This window comes from Myotis yumanensis, unplaced genomic scaffold (assembly GCF_028538775.1).
Source record: "Myotis yumanensis isolate MYYU_CA2020_CCGP unplaced genomic scaffold, mMyoYum1.0.hap1 SCAF_13, whole genome shotgun sequence".
NCBI classification, from domain to species: Eukaryota; Metazoa; Chordata; class Mammalia; order Chiroptera; family Vespertilionidae; genus Myotis; species Myotis yumanensis.
The window spans coordinates 9,462,392-9,476,951 of record NW_027223764.1 but is presented as its reverse complement, the minus strand read 5'-3'; the positions used below and the strand labels follow the sequence as shown (position 1 = coordinate 9,476,951).

The 14,560-nt window shown below is 51.5% G+C and overlaps 1 protein-coding gene across 1 annotated transcript in view; it reads left to right on the top strand.

Annotated features, from left to right (window-relative positions):
* Positions 1 to 364: 364 nt before the first annotated feature.
* Positions 365 to 14,560, top strand: part of VWA2 (von Willebrand factor A domain containing 2) — a 32,913-nt gene continuing 18,717 nt past the window's right edge. The window contains 4 exon segments of the mRNA XM_070432220.1: positions 365 to 686; positions 9,301 to 9,362; positions 10,081 to 10,155; positions 12,267 to 12,400. Of these exon segments, the coding sequence (XP_070288321.1) occupies positions 9,311 to 9,362; positions 10,081 to 10,155; positions 12,267 to 12,400 (261 nt within the window). The 5' untranslated portion in view covers positions 365 to 686; positions 9,301 to 9,310.

The following is a 14,560-nucleotide window of genomic DNA, read 5'->3' as shown; positions in this document are numbered from 1 at the left end:
AAATCCTGCAGAGACAGCGGCGCACGGCACAGTTCTTGCTGCTGCACCGCTCAGAGGCCGGGACCCCGCGCAGGAGGAAGTGCCTTCCTTGATTGCCGACCTGGGCCGACAGCTCCTTTTTAAACGGGAGAGGCGATGCGGGCGGGGTTTCCAGACGCGCCGGGTGCGCCGCCCGCGCCGCGTTCTCCGCCTTCCCTTGCTCGGAGCTACAGGTGCTCCACGTGGCTCCCACCCGGCGCCCTCCGCGGGCCTGCAGCGCCCCCTGGCCACGCCGCCCCGGCCCGGGCCAGCCCGCCGCCTCGGCGTCCGGTCCCGCCGTGCGCTCCTCGCCGCGCTCGTCCTGGGGAGTCAGAGCCCAGCGCTGTCTCCGCGCCGCCGGAGCCCTGGTGGCCGGGCCCGCCAGCGTCCACCGGGAGGGCGCCGGTTGCTTATTCGCGCTCCCCGGACGGGCCGGCTCGACCCCCAGGCGCCCCACCTGGAGCGCGGAGACCGTGCGTTGCGGGCTTTGTTCGGCGCTGTCTGCGCTCACCCAGCGCGGCCGCGGGGCCCGGGGAAGAGCGCACCTGGCGCCCGCTGACCCGGGCGAACCGGCCGGCGTCTGGGGACGGTGCGCTCAGCGGGCCCCACAGCGACCCCTCCCTTGGGTCCTGGCACCCGAGCGTCGAGCCCAAGGGCAAGAACCGCAGGTAAGGGTACAGGGGCTGGGTGGCTGCGGGTGGAGGAGGGAACCACGTACTAAACCCGAGCTGCTTGGCACGGTCACAGAAGGAGCTTGTCTTCTGAATCAAGGCTTTGGGGACATGCCTGAGCGCCTCCCCTCCCACCACCACCCATTACAGAGCATCTGCACGTGTGCTGGTTACTCCGGAGCAGTTTTTCCAGACAGCTGAGTGCTCCCCGGCCCCCACCCCAGAAGTCTCTACAACCGAGGGGCTCGCTGCTCCCAGAGACTCGCCCTTGGGCGATGGGAAGTCCAGGGGGTTGTCCTCCAGGGTGATTTTGCTCCACCATCATCACCTGACCCAGGCTTACTCACCTGCTGGGCCCGTGGCGGGAGTAGCATAGTTGCACCTTTGAAACTTGCCAGAGAGCCTCTGTTTAAAAACATGGTGGACACCCAGAACGGAGGACGGCGCCTTTCATTGTTAAGCCAGTAGCTGTCCCGCTGAGAGGGGCCTTTCAGCGGGGATACGAGGCAGTGTGTTTGCTGTCTTGGAACTGAATTGGAGCTTGACAGTTTTCAGATTATGAGGTCTTTTAATTGAAAAACAACAAAAACCCTAGAACCTCTAAGTGTTTTATAAATTGAGGTCTAAAAATGTAAGCTCAGTGTGACATTGCATTAAGAAATGTGCATTTATCGAGAAAAGAGAAGGAGCAAGTCAGAGACAGAGACGTGAGATTGGTAGCCCTGCAGTTGGCAATGGCCATGGGAGCCTGTTGGTAAGGCTGCTGGCCTTCAGCAGCCTGCAGCCATTCTTATTGGCTGAGGGGGACACAAAGCCCTTTTCCAGGTGGGCTATGGCCAGTTCTCTTCCTTTGTAGACATCCAGCTCAGAGTCAAACTCTTGACTGTGTAAGAATTTCCCAGACTAGGTTCCCAGGCAAATCCCAGGGAGAGAGGAGAGGGACTTCCTTCCTTGATCATCCCTGTCTGTTGGACTGAAGACCATCAATGACGTATTTTTCTTGAAATCTGGTTTTTGGTTTGTCATCCAGAGCTTCAAGTAGCTCCCCCCCCCCCCCCCCCCCCGCCCCAATAGACTGGGACACTCAGGTCTCCTGGAATGAATTATAGTCAGATGCCCATGTGTTTACAGACAAGGAAACAGACCCAGAGAGGATGAAGACTGCCCAAGGGCAAATGGGAAAGCCATGGTGGAACCCAGACTCCTGGGTTTGTAATGAGCTTCATAAATGGTGCAGCCATTAAGTGGCAAATGATGCCATTAAACTATTGGTGCAAATGGAAAAACCTTTTGTTAAGATTGTCCCCACCAGGTTTGGCTAAGATCATCCGCACCAGGTCATATAAATGAAATTTCATATAATTACACCAATGGAGGGGTCACTATGAGGTGTTTTAGAACAGTGGTCCTCAAACTTTTGTTGTTGCTGTTAATCCTTACCCAAGGATTTTTTCTATTGATTTTTAGAGTGAGTGGGAGGGAGAGGGAGAAAGAGAGAAGAATCGATGTGAGAGAGACACATCAATTGGTTGCCTCCCTCATGCACCCCGACCAGGGTCAGGGATTGAGCCTGCAACCGAGGTACATGCCTTTGACGGAAATTGAACCTGGGACTCTTTGGTCCACAGGCCGATGCTTTATCCACTGAGCAAAACTGGCTAGAACAGTCCTCAAACTTTTGTACTTGACATATCAGTAAAAAGTTGTTTTAATTGGGAGGACTGTAACAGAACAGCTAATTTTTTTTTCAATTGGTTTACATTCATTATTTGTTGAAGCAGGGGGTCCCTCGGGGGTGAGGACGACAGAGCCCCAACGCACTGGGGCGTCTGCATGCAGGACTCCGGAGACCAGGTTCGGTGGCAGATCCGTTTTATTGTGGAACTACAGGGGTATATATAGCATGAGGGGACCATGAGGGGCCCAATCAGAGGGAGACACGTTGCTACAGGCGACCAATGGCTGAAAGGCTGGGGTACTGTGCACGTGGCTCTAGGAGTTCGTTCAGGCGGGCGTTGCTACTTCCTGGTGTGCCGAGGAAGCATGTCATGGTGGAGTGTGCTCACACCATTGCATCAGCCGCAGCGCTGAGACATACTTCCCGAGCTCTATGTACAATTTGTGTTAGTTTCAGGTGGCTAACATTTTATTTTATCTCACAAGGATATAAAAAAAATTCCTCCTGTCATCTACAAGGCTTATAGGGGTCTCTTGGGGACCCTCACAGGAAAGAGTCTACCCAGGCAACACCCCCATTTCAGCGTCATCCCAAGCCAGCTCCGTGGGACAGCTGAATACACTTGAAGTTCTCCCTTTAGTTTACCCTGTTACCTTCTGAATAGCTCCAGACTGCTTGCTTTTCCACCTGCAAAATTACCTGCAGGGCTTCCCTGCGTCTGATTCCTGTCTGAGCCCTCACTTCCTTTCCTGATCCTGAGTCCCTGATCTCCATTGAGGAAACTGCCCTGGCCCAGGGGGCTTTTGCAATGTGGTCTCATGTGATCCTGCCAGCAGCCTTCCCAGGTAAACAGGAAGCTGCGAGACTGAAGTGAAGGAATTGACCTGAGAGGCTTGCGCTCAGGGCTCCTGATGTCCCATTAGGGCTCTCTGGTTGTCATGTCTGTACTGCGCGCTTCTTGTCAACAGCGAGCTGTCCGCAGTCAGGAGACTTGGAGCTTGCAGTTCACTAGCTCTGGGACCCCAACTTCTCCAACACCATTCTCATGTCCAATGGAAATGGTCGTGCCTACCCCATGGGGGCACGTGTGGTGTTTCATGAAAATGTATGTATGATCATCTTTTACCCTCGCACATTTAGAAAGTGTTTTACCATTAGGAGGGATGTTCACGCACTATTTCATAGGATCTTCACCCCACGGCGTGACTTTGTGAAACGGACCCTCCCCATTGACAGCTGCATGAACCTGAGTCAGGGAAAGTTGTTTGCAGGGTCTCCCAGCTGGTTACAAGCAGAGCTAGGCTGGAATTTGGTCTCTGGACTTCCGGTCCTGTGTGTGCGCCTCCCAGAGTCCCACGGCAGTGAATTTGGGATTTTCAAAGATGATCAAAACAATCATTAAAATCTCTTTAGGCTAAAACTATCTCTTAGCAGGTGGGGTGAGTGTGGGAGGCTCTTCGATTTATGCCCATCTGCCCAGCTTTCTCCCTAACCATCCAGGGAACCCAAACAGCACATTGTCCCTGAGTGCTGACTTCTGGTTGTCAGACTGTTGGGTTCTGAAAATTTGCGATTCTTTTAGGGGGAGCATTACTTACCCGGAGCAGTTTTTAAAATGCTTTCCCTGCCTCATCAAACTGAAAATGTGCTGTCCACTTCCCTAGACATTGAGCCAGGTGTTTGGCCAAATAAATGGGCAAGAAAGATCATTGTTACAGCAAAAGACACCAATGGCTTCCTGGCCGGAGACTCTTACCTCTGATCTTGGTCTTCCTGTTCAGGCGTTGACTGTTCTTGTAAAGGGCTCAGGTTTCCATCCCGGCCCATTGAGAGAAGGCTGCTAAGGGCTAATCTAATATTCGGGTTTGGAATTGCGTTTTGTAAGGGGGTGGAAGTGGTTTCTTGTTTCACCCTGCAGTAATTTACTTCCGATCTTAGAGGAGAAGGCGGGCATTGTCCTGCAAAACTGCCTGTAGCTATCACCGGTCCTCCCTTGTTTTTCAAAAGGGTCCTTGTTTTGGCCTGGGTTTCTTTCCTGTGTCGTGGAAAATGTAATTCCAGAGCGCAGTGTTTTGTGTGCCCTGCAGCAGACCCACTCACTCACTGCCCCCAAATGCCGTGGGTGCTGTGCGGAATCAGGGTTTGCAGACAACAGTCAGACGAAAAGATTGGGGGTTGGGGGGCATCTAAGTCCATGTGTGAGTCCCAGACGCCAGGAATGATGCGTGGGATTGGCATGAGTAATGGAACAGAGAGGAACGAACGTGATGACGGGGGCTAATGTCATGGAGAAAGCTTGACAAAGTTCACCTGGGAGCCGATGGTCTGTTTCTGCCCTGGGTGGCAGGCTACCCCTGACTACTTTGTAAAAAATGCGGAGAGCTCTGGGAACCTTCTCATGTGCTCCACTGTGGGAGTTGCTGGCAGGGTATGAGCTGGGTGGGAAACTGCCAACGGGCAGGACTCAGGGTGGCAGACTTTTAGTTATACTCCTGTTCCTCTCTCCTAATTCCCCAACATCAGGAAGGTGATGGGTTGAACAGACCACCCAGAGGCCAGAATGGAGTTGGATGCTCTTATTCGCTGTACTAGTATAACCTGGTACAAACCACTTAATTTCTCCATGCCTCAATTTTCTCATCTGTAAAATGGGAATAATATTCTCATTGGCTGACTGCGCAGATTAGGGGAGAGAAGACACAAACGTGTGGAGCCCAGCAGAAGGCACACAGTAAATACTTGACAGTAGTAGCTGTGCAATTTCACTGTGGAATTCATTCTTTTAAAAAGGTATTTAGCCCTAGCAGGTTTGGCTCAGTGGATATATATTTAAATATATTTTATTGATTTCAGAGAGGAAAGGAGAGGGAGAGAGAAATAGAAACATCGACGATGAGAGAGAATCACTGATCAGCTGCCTCCTGCACGCCCCCTGCTGGGGATCAAGCCTGCAACCCGGGCATGTGGCCCTGACCAGAATTGAACCTGGAACCCTTCAGTCCGCAGGCCAACGCTCCATCCACTGAGCCAAATCAGGCAGGCATATATATATATATATATATATATATATATATATATATATGAAGTGTTTAGATACAGAGTTGTATTTAGAATATCGAATTCGTATTTTAAGAAAGTTTTGATATGTGAGGAAGGGAGAAGAAGCTGAGTGTTTGAAATGATTGGTTGGGAACAGTGAGTAATACTTCAGCAGGTTCGAAATAGCATCCGTTTCATTCATCCTGGTACAAAAAAGAATGCAGTGAGCACAAAGATTGATCTGGAAGCATCCCATCTGTGGTGGGCATTGGCCATTGTGGTGCTCAGCTTACCCGGCAGGCACCTGTCTCATGCAGTGTGGGCTGGGTCACAGTAGGGGTTGTGTTGGGGGACAGAGAAGGGAGGTACGGCTGCGGTCCCAGAGCCAGACCATCCCATCCATACACTTCTGGGAAAGCATTTGGCCTCTGGCATCGATTTGCAGATTGCCAACATACAAGTTGTTTTCATGAGCGGAAACTTGGAAACAATCACCTGGGCAAGCAAGGGCGCATGATAGAGCGAGATGACGTTGCTTGGGTTTCTTTCATGGTAGAGGGCGGGGCCCGTGCTTACTGTGTGGCAGGAACCTTCCAGACTTTCTTCCACTTGTCCTCAGAGCGGCCTGGGGAGGCAGCTAGAATCCTGGTTTTATAAAATATTAACAGGCCTGAGCCTCAGAGTCCTGCGCGTGCCCAAGGTCAGAAGCTGTGACCCCAGAAAGCCATCCTGAACTTAAGGAGCCGGTAGCATTTGGAAGCCCTTCACCTTGGCCCTGCACTGCCCCTCGTCGGCAGGCCCGGCGCTAGCCTGGCTCCCAGGTGGCAGGTGGGGACTTGTCCTGCGTCTGTGTGGAGTGAGAGGAAAGAAAATGTGTCCTTGGGGGAAGGGAGTGCCTTGCTGGCATGCACCGGGCCGGGAGCCAGCAGGAAGCGTGTGGGCCCTCAGCCGCCCAGATCCCCTCTGGCCACCGTCCTCCCTGGATGGTGTCTGGGAGCTCCTGGCTCCCCCACTCTCACAATTCCGAATCTCCTCTTTTCACCTAGATTAAGCGAAGAGGAGCCTCGGGTGAAGATCAGGCCAGTTGGGATATTTGATCTTGTTTTTTTCAGAAATGTTTTGAAATTCAATAAGCTGAATATACAGTTGAGTAGGGTCTGACCATCATAGGTTCAGGATGGAGGGGAGATCAAAAGGGATTTAAAAAATATATGTTTTTGCCCTGGCTGGTTTGGCTCAGTGGATAGAGCATCGGCCTGCGGACTGAAGGGTCCCCAGGTTTGATTCCATTCAAGGGCATATGACTGGGTTTTGGGCTTGATCCCCAGTAGGGGAGCATGCAGGAGGCAGCCGATCAATGATTCTCTCTCATCATTGATGTTTCTCTCTCTCTCTCCCTCTCCCTTACTCTCTGAAATCAATAAAAACATATATTTAAAAAATAAATATATGTTTTTATTGATTTCAGAGAGTAAAGGAGAGGAAGAAAGAGATAGATGAGAGAGAATCATTGGTGGGCTGCCTCCTGCATGCCCCACACTGGGGATCAAGCCCTCAACCCGGGCATATGCCCTGACCTGGAATTGAACCATGACCTCCTGGTTCATAGGTCGACGCTCAACCATGGAGCTACACCCATCAGACCAAATGGGATTTTTAGCAGCATCTGGTACAACCTCCTGGTGTTGGAAGTGAGGAACCACGGCCCCTCTCGGGGTCACACCACATCCGAGGAGAAGCGGGTGCTTCTGGATTCAGGGTGCAGGTTCTCTGCCCCCACGGGCCAGGTGCGGGCCCTGCCTGTCAGGTGGTCACTTAGAGGGGTGCCATCTCAGTGTGGAAGGCGTTCTGAGCAGTGGCTCAGGGTCCCTGAGCTGAGCTGGGCTGCAGGGTCAGGGGAAAGTGCATTGGTTTAGAAGCTGGAGACGCGAGCTGGGGGACTGTCCAGGCCTCTCCCTCTCCTGAGCCTCAGTGACTCCCCTGTTCCTCTCCGAGGGCTGTATGTCTCACTCACCCCCAGATTCCTCTTTCACACTGTACTGTGACCCCCTCACTCCTCAGTTCCTGCTCCCTGCGGGTGAGAATGTAAGCCGGGTACCCACTGACCCCCTAGCACGCCCCGTCAGTCTGTGCGCCTTTCCTGTAATCTCAAGTAAGGTCTGGCCATCGCAGCTTTATGGACGTGAGTTAGATCATCTTCAACCCTCTGCAGAAGGCTCTGCATCTCCAGGGTGGCTGACTTCCCAGCAGCCGTGGCTCTCCGCCTGTCAGCACATCCTCTGAGTTCCCAGTTGTTTTTCTCTCGCAACTGGGAGGTGGTGGAGTGTGTTTGCCGGAGAATGCATTTCGGTGCAGGTTAAGTTGGAGGCCGGTAGGTCTGCTGCTGGGGATGATCGGGCAGGTGTTTGGAGAACAAGCAACCCCCGGTGGGGGTGGGGAGGTCAGGAGGCCCGAGGTGCATCAACCTACCTCCTGCCTTGTCACCCATGGTCTCACTTGCAGGAGAGTGGCGCTTGTTTAAGACGTTGAAGGGACTTTCCGAGTGGGCTGCATCAGGTGAAGCGAGTTCCTGCTGCACCCTTGGGTGCCACACGCAGTGACTGACCTTCTCTCTCTGCCCTCGTCTCTAGAACCTGGGGTTCCCTTGGACCCCTGCGTGTTCCCTTTCCATATCTCTGCCCAGGGTTTCCTTTGGTGGAGATTTCTTACATCAGTGTCCATGCTGTGAATTCAATGGCAGGAAACTTGAGTGAGACCTACATGTGACAATGCCTCTCTTGTCCAAGTCTTTCCTTACGGGGTGAGTTTAATGGAGGGTGAGATCTTGAATGGATTGGATCCCGCAGGGCAAAAAAATAGGATTTCTAGACCCTGTTGTCAATCAAGATAGTTTTCGATATTTCCCTGCTGAATGGTATGGGGGGGGGGGGTGTGTCTGAGTTTCTTTCTGTATGACCCCTTTCGGCTCTTATACAGTATGCGCACTTGCTAGGACCTCAGATGGTCTGAATTATGCATCAGATCTTCATGCCTGACAAGGTAGTGATGCATTTCCTCGGCCTGGCAGCTGAAGTCAGAAGTGTACCTCAAGCCCTCGCCGGTTTGGCTCAGTGGATAGAGCGTCAGCCTGTGGACTGAAGGGTTTAGGGTTCGATTCTGGTCAAGGGCACATGCCCGGGTTGTGGGCTCGGTCCCCAGAAGGGGGCGTGCAGGAGGCAGCCGATCAATGATTCTCTCTCATGATGTTTTTATCTCTCTCTCCCTCTTCCTTCCTCTTTGAAGTCAATAAAAAAAAAAAAAAAAAGAAAAAAAAAGAAGTGCATCCCAGGTACGCGATTCCTTATGGAATCAAAGTTACAGTCTGTTTCTTATTGAAAGCTCTCACTTTTCACAATAGTGCTTCCCTCAAAAATCGATAAATAATCAAGCTCCATGGAACTGAAGTTCACCCATCCTATAAGCATTATCAGGCAGTAACAAAACTTTAAAAATGTGTTTCTCCCTCAGCCGCATTGCTGTTTATAAATGATATAGACAGGGCAGGCTTGTTCAAGTCTTCAGCCAGGTCCCCGTCTCTTTATTCTGGACATAGCGCTTGCTTATTGCCCAAGTCCGAGAGCGAGTGGGGGGGGGGGGGGGCGGGGGGGGGCGTTCCAGGGTGGGTGTGTTGGAAACATGTTAACTCTGGCCTTTAAAATCAGTCATTGGAGTAAAGTGTCCCATGGCTTTTGGGAACTGGGTCTCCTCCAGGCAACTGTAGTTACTCTGTGAGGGGCCTCTAGGGTCATACTGGTGCCCCGGGGGAGGCCGGCACTTGTCATCTTGTTTGGGTGTGTGACCGGGGAGCTCACAGAGATCACGGCTGTTGCTTTTGTTCTCACCCTGGCCCTGTAGTCGTATCAATATGCCCTCCGTCCTGCTGCTGGAAGCCATCTGCATTTGCCTGTTGGCGGGAGGTAAGTTTTTGTTGGGGGGAAGAGGGTTGAGGGCTTTGGTTTGTGTCACATCCTGTCGATGTTAATGTCACAAGCTCTGTTGAATGCCTCTGTGTGTCTCCACTTCAGGGCCACCTGCCCGGCCTAAGCCCCATCCCCTCAGGCTTGGGCCACTGCAGCGGCCTCCTGACAGGCCTCCCCGGGTCTCCTCCAGCCCATTCTCCGCACAGCGACCATTTCAAAATGCAAATCTGACCATGTCTGGATTCCTCTCCACTTCTACCCCTTGCCTGAAACTTTTCAGTGATGTCCCATTGCTCTTAGAGGCCCGGCCTGATCAGACCCCATAGCCACCTTTTGTCCTCTCTGGGGGACCTTTTGTGCCCACTCCCCACCCTTTGTGCTGCAGGCCACACCCCTTCCTGCCCAGCATCCTTGCTCCCTCCTGCTGTAGGCCTTACCCCCACACTGCTACCCTGGTAAACTCCTACTCATCTTCAGCACCCAGCACAGTTCCTCCTGGACCCCAGATGGGGTCAGATCCTCTGTTAAAACCCCTGTAGCCTTAGTTCCTCTGAAATGTAGCACTTAACACAGCTGAGTTTGTTTCTGTGTGAATCCTTTGAAGTCAGTATCCACCAGATACAAGCTCCATGAGAAAGAGACCCTGCATAGTCCTCATTCACTACTGTGGAGTGTCTCTGCCTGGAATGACTGCTTCTGGTGTCTTCTCTCCTAGCGCCCCCTTCCCTCCCTCTTCAGGAAGTCCACGTGAGCAGGGAGACCCTGGGGAAGATTTCAGCCGCCAGCAAAAGTAAGCCCATGTCTTACTCAGCCTTCTAAGCGCCCACTGCAGACCCAGGGGAAACCACGTCACTGCAGACAGTGTCCACCCCGTTCCCGTCTTCCTTTCACTCTGTGGCCAATCATTTCCCCAAAACGGGCCCGACCAGGTCCCTCTCCTGGGTAAAAACCCTTGGTAAATTCCTGTTGCCAATTTCATTTTAAAATATATTTTTCAATTACAGTTTACTTTCAATGCTAGTTTGTATTGGTTTCAGGTGCACAGCGTAATAGTTAGACAGTCCTGTACTTTACAAAGTGTTCCCCCTGGTATTCCCAGTACCCACCTGGCCCCATACATAGGTATCGCAATATTGTTGACTCTACACCTGTATTCCCTATGCTGTACTTTACGTGCCTTTGACTATTTTGTAACTACCAATCTGGACTTTCTTTTTTAAAAATAGATTTTTATTTATTTCAGAGAGAAAGGGAGAGGGAGAGAGAAACATCAATGATGAGAGAAAATCATTGATCGGTTGCCTCCTGCACACCCCCTACTGGGGATCAAGCCTGCAACCTGGGCTTGTGCCCTTGGCCAGAATCGAACCTGGGACCCTTCAGTCTGCAGGCCAACACTCTATCCACTGAGCCAAACTGGCTAGGGCCGACCTGGACTTCTTAGTCCCTTCACCTTTTTCACCTAGTCTCCCACCTTCCCTCCCCTCTGGACCAATCTGTTCTCTGTGTCTATGAGTCTGTTTCTGTTCTGTTTGTCATTTATTCTGTTCTCTAGATTTCACATATAAGTGAAATCATACGGCATTTGTCTTTCCCTGACTGACTTACTTCACCTGTTGCCAAATTTCTTGGCCTACACTTTGAGGTCTTCTGTTGGTGACCACTGTCTACCCAACCAGCCTCACCCACCACTATATTCCTTCTTCTTCCGCTATCCCCTCCATGTGCTCAAGCCACAGCAGCCCACGCCCAGGGCCCTGCATATCTCTCCTTCCTGTCTGGTGAAATCGCTGCATTTGCTGCCTTCCGGTGGCGCCCTATCACGGTGCCTCTCTCACTACCACGGTCTTGCATCTTCATAGTGAGGTGTAGCTTGAACTCTGGGGCCACACAGCCTGGACGTGATTCCTGGCTCCACCGCTTCCCCGGGCTTTGTCCTTGGGGATGTTACTGTGCCCTGCTTTCCTCGTCTCTCCCATGGGAATAAGCATCGTAAGAACTTAGGGGTGGGGGCGAGGAGCTAGGGAGCTGATAGCTAAAGGGCATTGGGTTTCTTTATGAGGGGACGGAAAATGTTCCAGAATTGACTGAGGTGACGATGGAATCCATCTGTGAACATACTGAAAACGTTGAATTATATACTCTAAGTAGGTGAATTATATGATGTGTGAATGATACCTCAATAAAACTGTTTAAAAATTTAAAAAATAGTCACCCAGCCGGCGTGGCTCAGTGGTTGAGCATCAACTTATGAACCAGAGATCACAGTTCAATTCCTGATGAGGGCACATGCCTGGGTTGCAGGATCTATCCTCGGTAGGAGGTGGCCAATCAATGATTCTCTCTCATCATTGATGTTTCTGTCTCTCCCTCTCCCATCCTCTCTGAAATCAATAACAATATATTTTAAAAGGTAGTCATCTAGGGGTGGATGTAAGGATGAAGTGAAGAGTCCATATGAAGTGTTTAAAGCAGCGCCCGGCACGTGGGAAAGGTGCGGTCAGTGCTGCTGTTACTGAACTCCTGGGTAACGTGACCTCATGTACCAGGGTGCCTGGCTGTGTCCTAGACCAGACTGTGGTCCCTGAGGGCTGGGACCAGGGCTCCTCCGGATCCCGCACTGGCCCAGCTGCCCCCGCGGCCACACGACTCAGTCAGTGCTGTTGGATTAGACTCTCCCGTTACCCCAGACCTTCAGGGTCTTGTTCTGAGCATCATGCCCGTGTGGACATGTACTTCCTGCTGCAGAGGGGGCTGCCGCTGGCTGGACCTTTTCCAGCATTCCTTCCTTCACTGACCACCACAGGTCCTTTCTGCCTCCTCTCTGCTTTGGGAGTGAGACCCTCTTGGAACCCAACTGCAAGGAAGCTGATGGCCACCCATCTGTCCCCTTCTCTCCAGCTGTGTGGTGCTCCGCTGCGGTGGACGTCCTGTTTCTGATAGATGGCTCTCACAGCATCGGGAAAGGGAGCTTTGAAAGGGCCAAGCACTTCGCCATCACGGTCTGCGCCGCTCTGGACATCCACCCCGAGAGGGTGAGTACAGGTCTTGCTGTCTCTGAATTTAGGATGTCTTTGGCTGCAAGTGACAGAAATCCAGTCTTGAGCAGAAGAGGGCACTACTGGCTTGTGGAAGTGAAAAGATCAAGGGGGTGAATCATGGTTCCAGGCCCCGTGGGAGCCAAGGGCTCAATCCACCTTTTTCTTCGTTCAGTTTTGCTTGCAACGGTTGGCTTCCTTCCCACACATAGCAAAGCTGCCCTGCTGTGTCCTTGAAGCTAGTGACACCGGTAAAAAGAAAGTGGACTTCGTCCCCTGCATCTGACAGAAGTCCCAGGGAGGGCTCTGATTGGGCAGGTGTAGGTCACATGACAATCCCTTAACCAATCACAGTAGTTCAAGGGAAGAGACAGTATGACAAGACCCAAGGCACCTGCTCATCCACGTCCATGGGGTGGTGGTGAACATGTGGATTTGGTTTCCCACTAGAAAGATGTATTTGCACAACAGTGAGAGAGGGAAAGCATGGAACTGCCTCCTAAGACTAGAATCTCAGCACAAAGCGCAGCTCCTCCTACCCTCGCTGTTCACTTGAACTGCTCCTGCCCGAGTGATCCAGCCAGTATGTTCACTTCTTGTTCTTCCTGGCTCCGCATAGTAGGCTTTAAGTGCCCGCAGAGTGTGCTAGCTGCGGCTCTGGTGGCTAAAAGGGGCATTTTGGAATGACTCAATAGAAAAATGGGTGATGAACATTACAGACAATTCCCAGAAAATAAAACACAAATTGCCCTTGGACATATGAAATAGCAATGCAATAGCAGTCAATGTACTATAATAGCAAACCTCCGACGGGTTACCAGTTTTCACTTAACTGGATTAGCAAAAATCTAAAGTTTGGTGACATGCTGCCCTGGCCGGTCTCCAGGAAACTGCCGTTCTCACACACTGCTGGCCAGTGTGCAGCCCCGACAAGTATCCATCTAAGTGACAAAGGCTTGTTCCCTTTCACCCAGAAAATTATTCTAAATATACTCCCACAGATGCTTTTCCAAGATGACATTCCTGGGTTAATCCTACAAAAATCCCTAGGATTTAGGAGCAACAGTGGCCTTTTATGGGGGACAGATTTTCTCCAGAATGGCCTGTCATGTTGGGAGAGTGAGCACATTCCCTGGACCGCAGGCAGCCCTCAGAGCTATTTGAAGACACCATCGCAGAGCAGCCCGGAAGTTCCAACTGTACAGTCAGCCCATCACAGACCCTAAAAGGGTCTGCTCAGTCTCCACCCTCGTCCACACAGGGCTCTGCTTTTAAAAGGAAAGGATTCCCTATCGAATTCCACTAGTTATTCATGGAGGAAGAGCCATAAAGACCCAACACTGTTGATCATGGCATTGATGTTGTATGTCCTGAAGGGGGTGGCCGAGAGCTCTCAGCAGAGGGCAAGTTGGGAGAGAAGAACTGTATGGATGATTAGAGGATGTTTACAGATGGGGAAACAGGCTCAGAAAGTCTAAGTGATGGCCTAGGGCCGTGGTCGGCAAACTGCGGCTCTCGAGCCACATGTGGCTCTTTGGCCCCTTGAGTGTGGCTCTTCCTAAGCCTTAGGAGTACCCTAATTAAGTTAATAACAGTGTACCTACCTATATAGTTTAAATTTAAAAAATTTGGCTCTCAAAAGAAATTTCAATCGTTGTACTGTTGATATTTGGCTCTGTTGACTAATGAGTTTGCCGACCACTGGCTTAGGTTCACAGAGCAATCTTACAAGAGAGCTCAACATGGAAGAACTGGGCTCTTGACTATCAGCTTGGGGCTTGTTTCATAGGTCATTTGTCCCTACCCTTTGGGTAGGATGAGGTGATGAGGCTCAGCCTTCACACCTGCTGTCATATCGGAAGTAACAACATGGCATTGTGTGTCTGAGTGTGTGTGTGTGTGTGTGTGTGTGTGTGTGTCTGGGTTGTGTGTGTATGTATGTATGTGGATGTGGAGGGTGCTGATGGAATTCAAGATTCTCAAAGAGAAACAAAAAAACGTTATGGCTGGTGGTGTTGGGAGTACCTGTCCCAAACCACAGGGCCCCAGAGTTCAGGAAACTTCATCTCAGTGTTGCCAGGCCACATCTAGAACGTGGCGTTTGTAGGTTAGACATTGGCAAACCAGACAGTGCCCACAACAAGGAGTGGAGCAGTG